At 44.9% G+C, this 16,631-nt stretch overlaps 1 protein-coding gene across 1 annotated transcript in view; it reads right to left on the bottom strand.

The window, feature by feature from the left end:
• LOC139753351 (von Willebrand factor A domain-containing protein 7-like) overlaps nt 1–15,607 on the bottom strand; it is a 64,558-nt gene extending 48,951 nt beyond the window's left edge. The window contains exons 1-9 of the mRNA XM_071669707.1: nt 15,349–15,607; nt 12,250–12,491; nt 11,533–11,821; nt 9,110–9,215; nt 7,074–7,213; nt 6,128–6,341; nt 5,766–5,881; nt 3,786–3,902; nt 2,789–2,971 (exon numbers count right to left, since the gene is read on the bottom strand). Of these exons, the coding sequence (XP_071525808.1) occupies nt 2,789–2,971; nt 3,786–3,902; nt 5,766–5,881; nt 6,128–6,341; nt 7,074–7,213; nt 9,110–9,215; nt 11,533–11,821; nt 12,250–12,491; nt 15,349–15,471 (1,530 nt within the window). The 5' untranslated portion in view covers nt 15,472–15,607. The remainder of the gene's footprint in view (nt 1–2,788; nt 2,972–3,785; nt 3,903–5,765; nt 5,882–6,127; nt 6,342–7,073; nt 7,214–9,109; nt 9,216–11,532; nt 11,822–12,249; nt 12,492–15,348) is intronic.
• Nucleotides 15,608–16,631: the final 1,024 nt, after the last annotated feature.

Raw genomic sequence — 16,631 nt, 5'->3', positions numbered from 1 at the left:
GTATACCGAGGTGGACGTGCTGTCAATGAATTGGACCAGGGCATGTGAAGCGTCTGGAGTAAACCATGGAAAGTTTTGTGGGGCCTGGATGTGGAAAGGGAGCTGTTGTTTCGGTGCATTATACATGACAGCTAAAGACTGAGTGTGAACGAATGTGGCCTTTGTTGTCTTTTCCTAGCTCTTCCTCGCGCACATGCGGGACGAGGGGGTTGTTATTTCATGTGTGGCGGGGTGGCGACGGGAATGAATAAGGGCAGACAGTATGAATTATGTACATGTGTATATATGTATATGTCAGTGTGTGTATATATATGTATACGTTGAGATGTATAGGTATGTATATGTGCATGCGTGGACATGTATGTAAGTACATACGTATGTGGGTGGGTTGGGCCATTCTTTCGTCTGTTTCTTTGCGCTACCTCGCTAACGCGGGAGACAGCGACAAAGTATATATATATATATATATATATATATATATATATATATATATATATATATATATATATATATATATATATATATATATATATATATATATATATATATATATATATATATATATATATATATATATACATATATATATATATATATATATATATTTTTTTTTTTTTCTGTTTTTTTTTCTTTTCGTGAGGCGAAACGTTCCCATATTCAAAGGAAGTATGATAACCGCTCCCTTCCTTCCATTGGCAGGTCTTCCTGGTCTTGAGCCACGAGTATCGCTCACAAGTTCTGTCGTTCTTCTTTCGCTGCATCTGTCTCGGTCAATGGCAAAACAACTTTTCTTGGCTCTATCGTCTCCTGTTATCTTGGACGATAAATACGTTCACACCATCTGTTGTCTTCCTATAATCTCTTCCCGAAACAGCACAAAAAAGCTCTCCATTTCTGGTGCACACGCTGGGCGTACAGACCAGATGTCTTATATTCCTCGGGTTTTGAAGGAATGTATTAACTGAACTTAGGTACGTGCTTGTTCGTCTTTTCCGCTTCCGCTTAAAAAACAAAAAATTTCTTTATCTGAGTTAGACGTGTGCAATGGTACAGTCTATCCCAGAGGAGAGGCACGTTGTTGACCTTTCTAATCATCATCCTGTGTCTCTGACTTCTAGCCTTTCCAAGGCCTCCAGGTCTCCCCTCAATTTAGATTTTCTTCAGAAGCTCGAATCTCACAGCGTAATCTCTGATCGCCAGTATGGTAATCATTAGGCGAGATCCGCTCTGGTCATCCACTCCAAGAGACCCAAGGGAGTCTTATGCTGTGCCCACACCACTAGCTAGACCACGCAATACTCGGCAAGTTGCTGCATTACATGATTATTGTGTGGCCATCGTCATCCCCAGGGTGGGCCGTTTTGATATCTACTTCTTTCCCTACACGTCGAAGCTTTGGAACTCTCTCCCCTCTCATGTCTTTCCCAGTGATTATGACCTGACACATGTCAAAAGACGCGATTTTTACTTCCTCCGAAATTCGTAAATACTTTCTCTTGTCTTTTCTTTTTCCGTTTCATAGTTTTCTCTATATTTCAATTAAGGCCCGGCCTTCTTTGAGGGTTTCTCCCTTACTTTGTTTTCTCATGTTTAGTTCCCTCCTTGGTCAATATCCTTCCGTGACTACTGATGGATCAACCTCTTCCCTGATTTCCCATCAACAGCAAGCGTCCTGTGGGGATCTGTCCTTACGTCTTCCTCCTTGTCATCAACGATTGGTCGTCTTTAACAGACGTTCAAGTCCGTTCCTTTAATACGTCGACGATAGTAGAACTTCATTCCACTTCTTTCAAAGCCGCTCTGTCTTATCTTCTGCTCTAACTACGTTCTTCTCGCACAACTACTTCTCCTAGTCACGTCCAATGCTTTTGACACTTAATTTCTCCCTATCTCCCCGGCTAAAACCTCTTACTTCCTCCCTACATTCTCTGATGACTAATTCCACCAATCAGCATTTGGGGAATATTTAGTGTCACAGCAAAATCTGAGTTTTCTTGGAAGCTCCATATCAAACAAATAGTTAAGTCTACCTCTTAAGAAAATGGTTGTTCTTGTCTAGATGTATAAAATCCATCTTTTATGAACAGTTGTTCTGATTATACAAAAGACTGATTCTTCCTTGTATGGTGTACTGTTACTGCCGAAATTGATTCGACACATCAACCCTCCCGATCTGGCCACAGAACTTGACCCACTTACCCACTTGGTTCACTTTCCTCTTGTATGAATATTCCTATGCTTTATGTTCCCATGAATTGGCTGTATATGTGGCCCAGCCATTAGCTACACCATATGATACTAAGGAAATCAATACGTCACATGGTTACAGGGTGACTGTTGGCAACTCAAGGGTAGGTCGTTGTGATGTCTGTCTCTCCATATACCGCGAGGGTTTGGAACTCTTTCCCATCTTACGTTTTTTCTAACAACTAAAAACTACCTTTTTGATAAAAATGCAGCTTTTCCACCCAAAAAGCTAATTATCTTTACTTTAATCTCACTATATGTTGTCTTTTTTGTAATATTTCTTTAAAGGTAGGCCTCAAAATAACCCTTTTCTTTGAACAAAGCCTCACTCACGAAAAGAAAACTAAATCCTCTTTTAAGGGTATACTTTTAGAAACATTGGACCGAACCATTGGACAGCTTGTGAATGATTTCTGTGTACTTCACGTGCACTTCTTAGCAAAAACAGAAGTGGAAGAGACATCTGCTTTGTTTATGATGATATCGCTACTTGTTTCAGAATATAGCAATCAATATACAAGTGAGAGGGGAAAAAACTTACGCTTGCGCTCTCCACTCCCTCTCCCAAGATGGGGGTGATGGCGGAAATGTCGAACTTATCAGATGGGATGAAGAGGCCGCCGGTGGAGTCCGTCAGTCGGCGGTAGTCGTCCACCCCCGTAAGAAGCTGCCGAGGATCTTGGGTCGTAGCAGTGGGGATCCTGCCGCTGTAGATGACTGATACCTGGGCACACGGAGATGGTTGGTTATTTAACCCCCAGAAATAGATACTATGGTCATGCTGTGCTTCATCCTACAATACACGACAACTATTTTTAACCCCTACTGCAGACAAACAACTCAGGAAGGGACTACTTTCCTCTGGCCAAAATACCCGGCTTTCCCAGGGCTAAAACCACTATTTCACTTTTTCTTGTATTTATCTTCTATCCCTCCATACGTCTTGATGAAATACGTCTTTTTCTCACGAATTTCAAAATAATCGCATCCACGTGCATACCTTAGGTGTCCCTTTAGTATGGCACTGACACTCACACACAGAGACACAAAGGCTATTCTGTTGGTATAAACAGCTTCCATCTTACCTTCTCAGCCAACTACCCTTATTACTACTCATGTTTCTCTTTGTTGACTATCCAATGCTTTTGCAGCAGTCATAGTCTACAGCTTTAGCTTATCATCAAAACTCCTGAAGCTTATTTTTTTCCTCTTAATTTCTACTTCCATCCTCTTAGGCAGGTTGCAGAACACACAATAAATAACCTTATCCCTGTGGACATAATCTCGGACGAATTGTCTTGTACGGCTGAGGGCAGCTGAAACATGGAGGAGGTGCTGCTGGGCGTTGACCTAATTAGACCTGTGAGCTCCTGGCGACGTGTCCACTCACTGAGAGAGAGAGAGAGAGAGAGAGAGAGAGAGAGAGAGAGAGAGAGAGAGAGAGAGAGAGAGAGAGAGAGAGAGAGAGAGAGAGAGAGAGAGAGAGAGAGAGAGAGAGAGAGAGCACTTGCATACGATCACCTACGACGACCTCTCACCTTGCAGTGTTGCATCTTGGCTCTGGCAATGTCGCTCTCCATCTTCTCTCCGTCCCTCCCGCCGGCGTCGGTGAAGGTGAAGATGTCGCCGTAGTCCGGCGTGAGGCTGAGGGCCAGCTGCCGGAGGTCCACGTCTCATTAGTTATGTGAATTCAAACAACTGTTATGTTTATTCGACCGTTAAGTCCATTCCCAGCTGCCTGGATTACTTATACTACTTCAGGTATTGAATAAGGAAGCAGTAATGTAACACTATATAAAGAAAGCAATATATAGATGAACTGAAAAAGTTGGTAACAAAAATCTGAACTGTTCTTTACACAGGGTAAGTCGAACATCTTGTAAAAGGACATTGATTCTGTAACTTGTTCGCTTTGTCCTCTTGAGGTGATTAGTATAATGAGAGTTTGCGTCCCCATTCACTTCACCAGCACCCACCACAGTCCACGCTGACCACGCGACCTCCAGCTGTTCTAGGGCCTCTGTCTTGCGTGATCTCATTCTTTGTTACCAACCATTCTAAATCCAACTGTTCACAGTCACAGATGACTAAAGGCCAAACTATTGTCTCTCTTTAAACCGCTCACATTTTCAGATATTTTTACGCCAATTATCTTTCTTAGACCTTCTATCTATACCGTAAATCTTCTTTCAGTTTCCATCCTGCTGTACCGATTATTGATTTCCAGTTACTTCATCTCTAGATAGAAGGTGGAAGTCACAAATTATCGTACATAGACTTCTAAAGTGCTCCATCTTTAACTCACCAAGCCCCTTGGGGCACCTTCTCCTCCACTTCCATCATCAGTGTTTTCCTGAACTCTACTTTGACCACCTTGGCTGATCGCATAACTTGCCTCAACCTACACCTCAAGCTAATGTCAGTCACACTGAGACGCGCATTCATATATAGAAAGCTTGCCCTTGTTTGCATCACTCTCAACGTCCTTCTTTCATGTATCACCAAGTTAACTTTGCATTATACCTAAAGCCATATTCAACGTTTCTACACACATATTAGCCTCTCCATACAAGAACTGCGACACTGTCACTCTGCCACCATGATTTCCTCCCATTTTCATTCCCATCACATATAAAGACACCGAACAATTGTGGTGACAACAAACGACCCTGGTGTACCCCCACATGACACTGCCTCAGGCTGGAACAATCCCTGCTGTCGTTGTCATCTATTTGTAAACATTTCGTACATATCATCTGCATTTTGCCTCTACTTTTCATAAGCTGAAATAAAGAAAATCCATTCACATTTGCTTTTCAATTTTTAGACAATTTCTTCCTGTTTCACACCTCCTCCGTTGTAATGTCATCTACTCTATTCATCCTGAAGCCAGTCGTATCAGTATTCACTTCTCCTCACCCTCCATCATTATTTTTAATACTCTTTTCGTCTTCGAGTCGTCATATTTCACCAGCTTCTTAATTCAACACAGCCCTTTCCTCTACGACCATTCTTAGTCATTCTTGCCATTTATTCAGAGTCAGGGTCGTACATATCTCACTTTTCATCTTCCTTTCATCTCCATTGACCAAAACATTCAACGCTCCTTCCCTGTACTCTCCTCACATTTACCATTTCCTCATCTCCGTCATCTCGGCTCATTTTATCCCACATCCTATACCATCAGGTGTCTGTCTTTGCAGGTTCCTCTGTGTAATATTTTCGCTGTTTCCCTATCACTACATCCTTGCATTTATCCTTTGACATCAACCAGCTTCAGCGGTACTTCTTTTACACCTCCTCCACACACTTTCATTCCTTGGTTTGACTTAGCTCGTATCCTTCTTGCTGCTCCCTCAAGCCATTATGTTATCTTCAGAACACTACTCACCTGAGTAATGTGTCCGTCTGACTGATCGGATCCTTGCATAAACCTTATGATGTAAGTATAGACTATCCGAAAAACTGAGTATTCATCTACATAGAAATATTTGCATAAGCGATTCAGAATACTGTACCTGTAGACCCGACCAAAACATTTCCTCGAGGGGACCGTATCCGCCACTCGCGTCGAGGGCCATGACTGCTTCCAGGAACTCGGAGGCGTTGTCTGTCTTCAGTCCAGGGCCCCACGCTGGAGTGAGGAGGTCAAAATTAGTCTAGGGCAGTGCACACGACAGTGTCACTAACTTGCATTAACATATCGGCTGGATTCTTCCTCTGGCCATGATGAGCTGGGCCTACCAGAAGCTAAGAACGAGCTGGCGAGCAGAGTGACTCAGGTCCAAACGTGACACTTTGCGTGTGTAAGATTAATTATACATTAAGACTGAAACTCAAGTGTTTGCCTGTCTGTTCGTTTCGTCTCTCTTACACTTACTTGGATCATGGAAGGGTGCCAGCACATACAGCTCAGGGTTAGTGTTCTCAACAATTAACTTGACTTGCTCTTTAACAGCATCTATATCGTCAGTCATCGAGCCTGTCGTGTCGATAGAAATGGAGAGCGCTGAGCCGTGGTACAGGTCGAACAGTCGACGGTACTTCTCGTTGCCTACAACATCAAGCAGCACGCTGAGATAGTGGTCCGTGGCCTGGCAACAGAGGCGGCGTCAAAATTCCAGAGGCAAAACATGACTCCTAAACCTAACGAATTGTTGACAGGTGGGAAGGCTAAGGAATGGCTACTTTCTCAGGCTCTTGTATCAACGCAAGACGAGACTCATGTCGTGTGATGGTGGTTGTGGCGAGCATTAGTTAAGCAGGCACGGAGGTGTACAGCAGCTTAGGTATAGGTCGTGGGTACAGCATGGCAGAATGAAGATGTCAGGAGACTGGTACAAAAGAAATAGAGAGTTCGACTAGTGAAGACAGTTCCCTATGAAAATATCATATGAATCCAGCGCAAAGATTGTGGAAAACAAGGTGCTAATCAGAGAGCTTTAAAACTTGTGATTACAAGGACAGCAAAAGAGAGTGGCCATAGAAGAATGAATAAGAATACAAAGGAATATTAGAAACTGTTTTGGAGGAAAGTATAATGATGCAAATCATAGATTTGTGTGAAGAGTTCATGAGACAAGTCTGAGGGAATTTCTGTCAAAAGTTGATTATACGAAAGAGATACACACACACACACACACACACACACACACACACACACACACACACACACAGGTACACACATACACGTAGATCTACCCCAGCATTCGTACATAACAGACACACACACACACACACACACACAGGTACACACATACACGTAGATCTACCCCAGCATTCGTACATAACACACACACACACACATTTTACTCTCTCCCTCTGACCTGGACAGCCAGTTTGGCAGCCTGTTCGTGGAGGTGATAGTGAGGAGAGAAGCAAGGCGAGGCGGTGTCCTTGTTGATGCCTCCCTGGGCCGGGCTGCTGGCGCTCTCGTCCAGGACTCCCCCGTGGCTACACTTCCCTCCTGTAGCAGGCGACACTCACGTTACTGGTCATGGTCAAAGAAATGTTCGCCTTCACTGTAACCATGACAATGTTTGCCGTATGATGACAGTGTTTGCCGTTTGATGGCGATGTTTGCCGTATGATGACAATGTTTGCCGTAAGATGACAATGTTTGCCGTATGATGACAACGTTTGCCGTATGATGGCAGTGTTTACCGTATGATGGCTGTGTTTGCCGTATGGTGACAATATTTGCCATATGATGGCGATGTTTACCGTATGATGGTAGTGTCTACCGCATGATGGCGATGTTTGCCGTATGATGGCAATGTTTGCCGTATGATGGCGATGTTTGCCATATTATGGCAGTATTTGCCGTATGATGATGATGTTTGCCGTATGATGACAATATTTGCCTATGATGACAGTTTTTGCCGTATGATGGCAGTGTTTATCGTATGATGGCAATGTTTGATGTATGACGGCAGTGTTTACCGTATGATGGCAATGTTTGCCGTATGATGGCAGTGTTTACCGTATGATGGCAATGTTTGCCGTATGATGGCAGTGTTTACCGTATGATGGCAATGTTTGCCGTATGATGGCAATTTTTGCCGTATGATGGCGAAGTTTGCCGTATGATGGCAGTGTTTATCGTATGATGGTAATGTTTGCCGTATGATGGCAGTGTTTACCGTATGATGGCAATGTTTGCCGTATGATGACAATGTTTGCCGTATGATGGTGATGTTTGCCGTATGATGGCAGTGTTTACCGTATGATGGCGATGTTTGCCGTATGATAGCAATGTTTGCCATATGATGGCAATGTTTGCCGTATGATGGCGATGTTTGCCGTATGATGACAATGTTTGTCATATGATGGCGATGTTTACCGCATGATGGCAGTGTTTGCCGCATGATGGCAGTGTTTGTTGAATGATGACAATGTTTGCCGTATGATGGCGATGTTTGCCGTATTATGACAGTATTTGCCGTGTGATGGCGATGTTTGCCGTATGATGACAATATTTGCCTATGATGACAATGTTTACCGTAAGATAGCGATGTTTGCCGTATGATGACAATGTTTACCGTAAGATGGCGAAGTTTGCCGTATGATGGCAGTGTTTATCCCATGATGACAATGTATGCCGTATGATGGCGAAGTTTACCGTATGATGGCAATGTTTGCCGTATGATGGCGATGTTTGCCGTATGATGACAATGTTTGCCGTATGATATCAATGTTTGCCGTATGATGGCAATGTTTGCCGTATGATGGCGATGTTTGACGTCTGATGGTGATGTTTGCCGTATGATGGCGATGTTTGCCGAATGATGGCAGTGTTTACCGTATGATGGCAGTGTTTACCGTATGATAGCAGTTTGCCGTATGACGGCGATGTTTGCCGTATGATGGCGATGCTTGCCGTATGATGACAATATTTGCCGTATGATGACACTGTTTGCCGTATGATGGCGATGTTTGCTGTATGATGGCGATGTTTGCCGTTATGTGGCATGTTTGCCGTTTGATGGCTTTGTCTGGTGTATGATGACAATGTCTGCCGTATGATGACAATGTTTGCCGTATGATGGCGATGTTTGCTGTATGATGGCGATGTTTGCTGTTAGATGGCATGTTTGCCGTTTGATGGCCTTGTTTGGTGTATGATGACAATGTTTGCCGTATGATGGCGATGTTTAATGTGATGCTGATATTCACCATAGTCACTGCTGGTCAGAAAGATACAGATATACCACAGGGGCTGTGTGGAGTGAATGCTAGTGGTGTGCAGTGTACAATCCAGGATGCTAATGTTAGCTTAACACACAAGTAATTTACAAAACACAAAGACATACGCAAGGGATGCAAGATAGTGGCAGACCACAGGGTCTGACTAATGACTGACCTGAGGTGGGTTTGTCCACGAGGAAGGCGGAAGCAGCAGGGTCGTTGTACATATAGTAGCCGCTGCTCAGGCCAGCACCACTCAGTACGTTCCCTGCACACCCTCCCTGTTGGCACAAGACACCTTAGCTGTGCTCCAGCGCCACGGGTAACCAAAACAGCTTAAAAAAAAGAACATCCTTGATGTGTTAATCTACACATAAGAGGATTTTGATGTTGCGATGTCTATTGACGAGAGGAGTGTGGGAGGTCTCAGCCATAGATAGAATGAGAAACACGAGTATGAACGTAGAAAGTTTGGTCTGAATCACCTACAAAAATCGAGAAAGGTTCCCACACGTGTCCTAACAGTCTGGTTCAACTACAGCGGCAATCAGTGTGGGGTTAGGACATCATCGCACTGTATGGAGGGAGACACTGCGGTGGTGTTAGGACAGGACATACCTAGGAGGGTGGGGGCAGGCATCACAGTGGTGTAGGGGAGGGGGATACACCTGGCACAGTGGGGTGGGGGAAGGCACTACAGCACATTGATGGCAGGAGACACCTGGCATGGGAGGCTTGGTGTGGCGAGAAAGGCTCTTCTATGGTGTTGTCGGCAGGACACACCTGGCAAGGGAGGACCCACTGTGGTGTTGTCGGCAGGACACACCTGGCAAGGGAGGACCCACTGTGGTGTTGTCGGCAGGACACACCTGGCAAGGGAGGACCCACTGTGGTGTTGTCGGCAGGACACACCTGGCAAGGGAGGACCCACTGTGGTGTTGTCGGCAGGACACACCTGGCAAGGGAGGACCCACTGTGGTGTGGTCGGCAGGACACAGCTGACTGAAGAAGTGGGCACGACAGTGGTGCAGGGGCAGTTTCATGCCTAAGAGACTTCAGTCTTAACTGTAATATGGCTTTGGACTGACTCATCCCTGAGAATGGATACTGTTCTTACCCACCTAACTACCGTTCTAACCCCTCTGTACTCTCCAGTGTCTACGAAACTCTCTGACGTTAACTCCTTTATGAACTTAGAATCTAATTCCTTTCTTTCGGACCACCAGTGCGACTCTCGGGGTTTAACACCTGGTGATCTCGCCTAATGACTCACCACTGCTCATTGTGTCTAGGAATTTGGCGATTCCTATGTCATGGCCCTCGATATCTCTAAAGCAAACGTCAGCAGGAAACACATATCTTTGCTTCGTAGAATTTATACCTTGGATTTCTCTATGTCTCTGTCTGTTTGTCTGTCTGTCTGTCTGTCTGTCTGTCTGTCTGTCTGTCTGTCTGTCTGTCTGTCTGTCTGTCTCTCTCTCTCTCTCTCTCTCTCTCTCTCTCTCTCTCTCTCTCTCTCTCTCTCTCTCTCTCTCTCTCTCTCTCTCTCTCTCTCTCTCTCTCTCTCTCTCTCTCTCTCTCTCTCTCTCTCTCTAATGCATAGTTTCATTTCCAGTTTCTCCATCACGGTATCGTTGATTAAGCAACTTCTTCCTCTTACCCTACCAACAGTCGTGTCCCTCAGGGTTCTACTCTGTCCTCTACCCTCTCTCCTCTCTCCACAACAGATCATTCCTCAGCCTCTACCAATAATCATTTACGCTCACGATTCAAGTCTGTATTTTCCAACTCAGTTGCTTTCTCCTCTCTACTCCGATATTCCTCCCTTATACTAAACATATTTTCTTCTCTTTTAATGCAAACCTGTACAACATCTTCGGATAGAGATGCAGTACCAGGGTTGAATACCAACGCAAAAGCACAATCTCTACCTGTACCACCTTCCAAATCTCACTCATTTCCTTCCGTCCATTTCCAAAGCACTGCAATTCAGCTTTGCAACAACATAAACTTGTTAGGGATAACCAAGTCCTTCACTCTATCCTGAAAGCCTGGACCACATAAAGAGCATTACAATTACATTTCTTCTGAGCTGCTAATCTGTGTCTACAGGGGTTTCATTCGTCTCGTTCTGTTTACAGTCCTCTTCAACCATCCCTTTCCATCCACCGTAATGTCGTTTCCCTTCTCTTTGATCTGAAGATATAGTTTCTGTCACCGATCTGTCTGTATGTGACGCATTTTCTAAACTAGACCCTCGGCCTCCGACTGTCTACCTCTCTTCTCATAGTTCCTGTGTGGAGACCAGCTACACGTGGGTGAGCCGTTGTGATACCTTCTTTCCTCATACAACAAACCTCTGGAACTCCTTTCCTTGTTACGTCTTTCCTCTTCCTTTAACCTTTCTGGTTTTCAGAACTGGGGTCTACGAGGACCCGAGGACCTTAAATCAATCTAACCCCTTCCCTCTTATTTTATCTCTCCTATCAACATGGTTACCATGGATGCTTCTGTCCGTGCCATATTGGCCATCATAAGAAAGACAAAAAGTTGCATGAGCAAGGAAGTTCGTGCTCGAAGATGTGTGGACTTACTCACCTGGGGATTTGAACATGGAGTGCACACGTCCTCTGCCGGCTCGGCCAAATCATCGAATACAAACCCTGGGAGGCCGAGGTCTGCCAGGATGTTTGTGTGGTCTTGCTCGACCCAGGTGGAGTGTGCATAGAACTTCTGGATGGAGTGGAGGGAGAGGCCGAGGAGGGAGCGGGCAGCCGGGTAAGCCTCGTCTACAAGGATGGCCGTCTGGATCTGTGGATACCTCGCTATCAACGTCGTCTGCAGTGACGCCAGAGCCTCTGCATCACCCTGGATGTCCGGGTCGTGTCTGGTCGTAGGAGAGAGGCTGATGAGATGATATGAATTAAGCAATGACGATAAAGCTGTACCAGAGTAGTTGAATGTTACCCTGTAATGTAGTCTGGTCACCTTGTGCCCAAGGCTTGAGACCTCTTGATAAATGGGAGAAGACACAGAAACACAAATCATTCCACTTTTGTTGTGTTGCAGAACACAATCAATGAACGTTGAGAAACACATGTCAACTTTCGAACTTCTATGTAACTGGATATGACGAGCTCATCAGATACAGAGTTTCCTTTAATGAACATTTCCAAACTGAGACGTGTGTTACTAAACGTACACCAGCTGCTTGAACGTCCCTGAGCATCGTATGGAAGTGAAAGAACGTTGCTGAGATGTGTGACTGAACTAGTGATTGTACTTTGAAGTGTATGAGGGAGTGTGTGAACTTACCTGACTTGAGTGGCGGAGTCGGCCTTGACGTTGGCTGCGGCTATGGAGTTGACGGCCTTGATGAAGCGCGCGGGCGAGGATGCAGCGCCGTAGTAGGCATGATAAAGCTGCGTGAGGCTGGCTGTCGTGGGCACGTTGAAGTTTGGCTGTGAGGGTGGAGGGTTGTCCAGGAAGAACCGACGGATATTGACACGGATGGCCTCACGAGTGATCCATTTGTGGTCCCGGGTCACGCCCACAGTCTATACACCACACAAAAAAGAGTCAAATGCCAACTTCACAAATATCTTTTGGTTAGGACGTGACACCCGTGAAGCCAGGGGTCACTCTCCCGAGGGAGTGATGGCTAGGGCCTGGAACCAGCAGGTAAGGGTCACTCAGCCTAGGAAATATGGCTGACATTTGACATCCGCAGAAGTCAGAGGTCAACCAGCCGAAGGCGAAAATATTTCCATTGAACTTTAAAACATACAAAAGCCTTCATAAGTTAGTATGGATGAATTCTACGGGTAAAAAACAAGTTTGGTTACGCATTGGTATGAGCTTTCAACTTTTGAGTTATTTGATTTTGCAGTTGCTAGTGCATTGTTTAGGGAATACAATAACAGTCAAGTTGCATGACGCGGAGCATTATATCTTAGTGAACGATATTAGACAAGGTGATGATAGGGAGGGTTATGTATGTCAAGGAAAATGATCAACGTATATGTAAGTAAAACACTTGAAAGAAATCAATGAATACGTAGAGAAACCTCTCGATGCCGAGTAGAAATATGGGACAGCATGACCACTCAGTCTGACGATTGCCTGCAGTTTACATTTGTGTAATACTCGGTCATCGGTGTTACTGGTATTCATCCTCGGTTATCGGTGTCATTGGTATTCATCCACAAGAATATTGAACGTTAATATAAATCTCGGCTGCCTGGAAGGACTGGTAAGGTCTTCATAATTTTCGTTGATTTCTTACATGCGTTTTACCTACTTTTTTCATTAATCAACCTACATAGGTAACCCTCAAAACTATCACATTATTGGATATAGTGAAAAAAAGGGATAAGAATCATACTCTTCACCTGTATTCTTCAAGCATGAAACTATTGATAAAAAAAGAAACAAAATCACATGATATTCAAAGCTATTAACGATGCGGAGCTAAACTGAACTTCTACCCTTATATAAGTCGCGTAATTTCCTGGTAGTATCATCAATAAAAATAACCCAGTGTCTGTTTGTATCTTGCCTGTCTACGTCATGTCTGTTTTGTTGTTACGGGTATTTCAACAGTTTAAGTCCCACAAAAGTTATGAAATTTCTGTTACATGCAATCGATAGATTTATTCTTTAGAAGTTCTGGCGTGGAACACTCATCGACCAGGTTAGTTAGGTCAGGTTAGGTTAAATTAGGATGTATACCATCGCTTACCAAACACTCTCTGTGGTGCGGAAAGTGTAAAATTACCGTTTCTCGAGTAGTTATTGATGACAGAAATGAGTTTAACAAGAAAGTTTGTGCAGTTATTTAAGGTAGCCAGTTCTACGGGCTCAGCGAGGGACTTTTTTGGGGGGGGCTTCTTTTAATGTGTCGTGCCGGACATAATCTCTGTATGTAGTCAGTTATAATTTCAAATATTCAGAGGTTTTCTAAGCTTGAAGAACAAACTTTGTCGACCGACCTCTTGTTGTCAGGAGAGTGTGAACGTCGATGCTGCATAGCAACCTGGACATGATAACCAGAAATAGTATCCCACGGTTATATAATAGATTTCAACCGTAGGAGCATCAGAGGTCGAGGTTGTATCACAGATGCCCTGGACTATCTTAACCTGTGATCTGTAACTTCAAAACAAAGGGTTTTTAAGCATCTTCATGGGAAGTAATCTCACTCGCATCATAACGTTTCTCTACAGTCTTAACAGAACCTTAGCCTCTCAGATCAAAGTCCTAAAGACATGTTCACTCGCTCAGGAGAGTTTTGATGCACCTCAGAGGGTTCAAAACAGTTTTACCTGAGCTTTGGCAGCTCTGCAGGAAACCTTATAGACGCCTCACTCTCCTGATTTAGACAATCATAAGCACCGTTGATGCCTCTTCTGCTCAGGCCTCAGCCTTAGTCCGCCTCATTTACTAATCCAACTATTACTGGTGCCTCATAGGCTAAGGACAATGTTCCACTGGCGCTCTAGGCGGTCATACTAAAATCTAAAGTCCATAAGTTAAACCTTGACATTCACTGGCAATACCTCAGCTGCACATGCAACTCACCAGGAGCACCTGAGCAGCATGTGGGTACCTGGCATAGTCTAGGGCGTGTGTCTGTGTGATTACTATTTGTGTGTTACGGGGAGAGAGTCTTACATTTGTGTCGCTCCTTTTCTTAACCTTGTATACAAGTAACATGTCTTGTATGTACGTACACACACACACACACACACACACACACCCTTGTCTATGCCAGGTACCCACTTAATTGATCAGGTTCAGGGGATTGGTAAACAGCTGGGCGGCCTGTGTGCATCCATACATACGAGTAGAGACATGGTACATAATTACAAGGTTAAGAGACAGAACAACACGAGTATAACACTGCATCCCTGTAACACACTAATAGTAACCACATTGGGGTCCGCAGTCCACCCGGCTGTTCATCCTCCCTTTGGGACAGGTCGATAGAATGGGTATTTGGCATGCCTAGGGGTGTGTGTGTGTGTGTGTGTGTGTGTGTGTGTGTGTGTGTGTGTGTGTGTGTGTGTGTGTGCACATACATACTTTCTCCCTGTAAAACATAATCGCAACTAATGATAACTACATGACTCTCACCAGCAACACCTGAGCTGTACATGACTCTCACCAGCAACACCTGAGCTGTACATGACTCTCACCAGCAACACCTGAGCTGTACATGACTCTCACCAGCAACACCTGAGCTGTACATGACTCTCACCAGCAGCACCTGAGCTGTACATGACTCTCACCAGCAGCACCTGAGCTGTACATGACTCTCACCAGCAGCACCTGAGCTGTACATGACTCTCACCAGCAGCACCTGAGCTGTACATGACTCTCACCAGCAACACCTGAGCGGCACACAACACTCACCTGCTCAGGACACAGGATCCCGGCCACGTCAGGGTCGCTGGTGTTGAGAGGCGTGGCCAGGAAGGCGTCGGTGCCCCGCAAGACGACCACTAACAAGGAGAGGATGAACCAGCGCTGCGTCATCTCCTCACGTTGCTCGCTGTACGACCTTCACTTGGTCACTTACTAACTCGAAGAACGTTCAAGAAGCGACAGTATTCGCTGTAACCAAGTGTAATCAAGGTCTCATTTGGTCGAAAGTAGAGCAGAGAATTATGGGATGACTGCACAGCACATGCGCGTTTATATACATAACAGGAATGGGCGGAGCTTACAGCAGATATACGTCCGTGAACCATGACTGTAAATGTTGTGGTGGCGCAGCTGTCCACTCCCAGATGCACTGAGCGCCCCGCGGCCGCCCCACCCGGTTGGCCACCAACGCAAATTATCAGCCACGCCTTTGCCCAGGCTCACGTCTGACAGTAGTCACCTGTGCTACTGCCATGGTATTAAACGATGGGGAGACAGGGTGGTAATGACGTTTTTCCTGTGGCATTCATGAGGCTTAGACGGATTTCTAGTAAAAACTACAGAAAAGAGGATTACCGTCTACTTTCCAACGGGAAACAAGAGGATAGATGAATACAGAGGTTTTTCCTGTCGCAGGCGCGATGATTAGAGATGTTTTTCCAGATGCAAGTGTGAGGTAAGAGGATTAGAGACTTTTTCCAGAGGGAATTATGAGGAAATAGGATCAGAGACGTTTTTCCAGTGACAAACAAGGACATAATTTAGACACGTTTTACCTGTGGCAAGCAAGAGGCCATCGTGCTGAATGACTTGTTTACGATGCATTCAGTAAAAGTTATCTTTGTGTGACGATTACAGGCATGTTTGTTCATGTTGGTCCTGTGCTGGCAGATAACTCATCTATCACCTGGTGGCATATGTGCGCAGCAGCTCCAGCAATACACGCTTAGAGTTGATGACCGAACACAGACTTATCCGACATGGCACACACTGAAAATTTGTAAGTATGAATCATTCTTATGTGCTGAAATGCCAGCACAGAAGCCACGACTTATGCAGCTTGGCGTAAGAATCACATGTCATGATGGATGTGAAGTGATACCAGTAGAACGAATGGGAGGTAAATCATTATTCTCTCTCCGCTGTGGTCAGGGTTTGTGCACGGTAGCCTGGTGGAGTGTCGTCCGCACCTGTCGCTAGAGATAACAATAGCTTGAGTTAGAGGCGCAGAAGTAGTGCCCGGAACCACCTTACACCTTCTGGTCAGGATT

The sequence above is a fragment of the Panulirus ornatus genome, chromosome 14, assembly GCF_036320965.1.
Source record: "Panulirus ornatus isolate Po-2019 chromosome 14, ASM3632096v1, whole genome shotgun sequence".
NCBI lineage: Eukaryota > Metazoa > Arthropoda > Malacostraca > Decapoda > Palinuridae > Panulirus > Panulirus ornatus.
The sequence above is the reverse complement of the archived record's forward strand: the minus strand, read 5'-3'. Positions and strand labels throughout refer to the sequence as shown.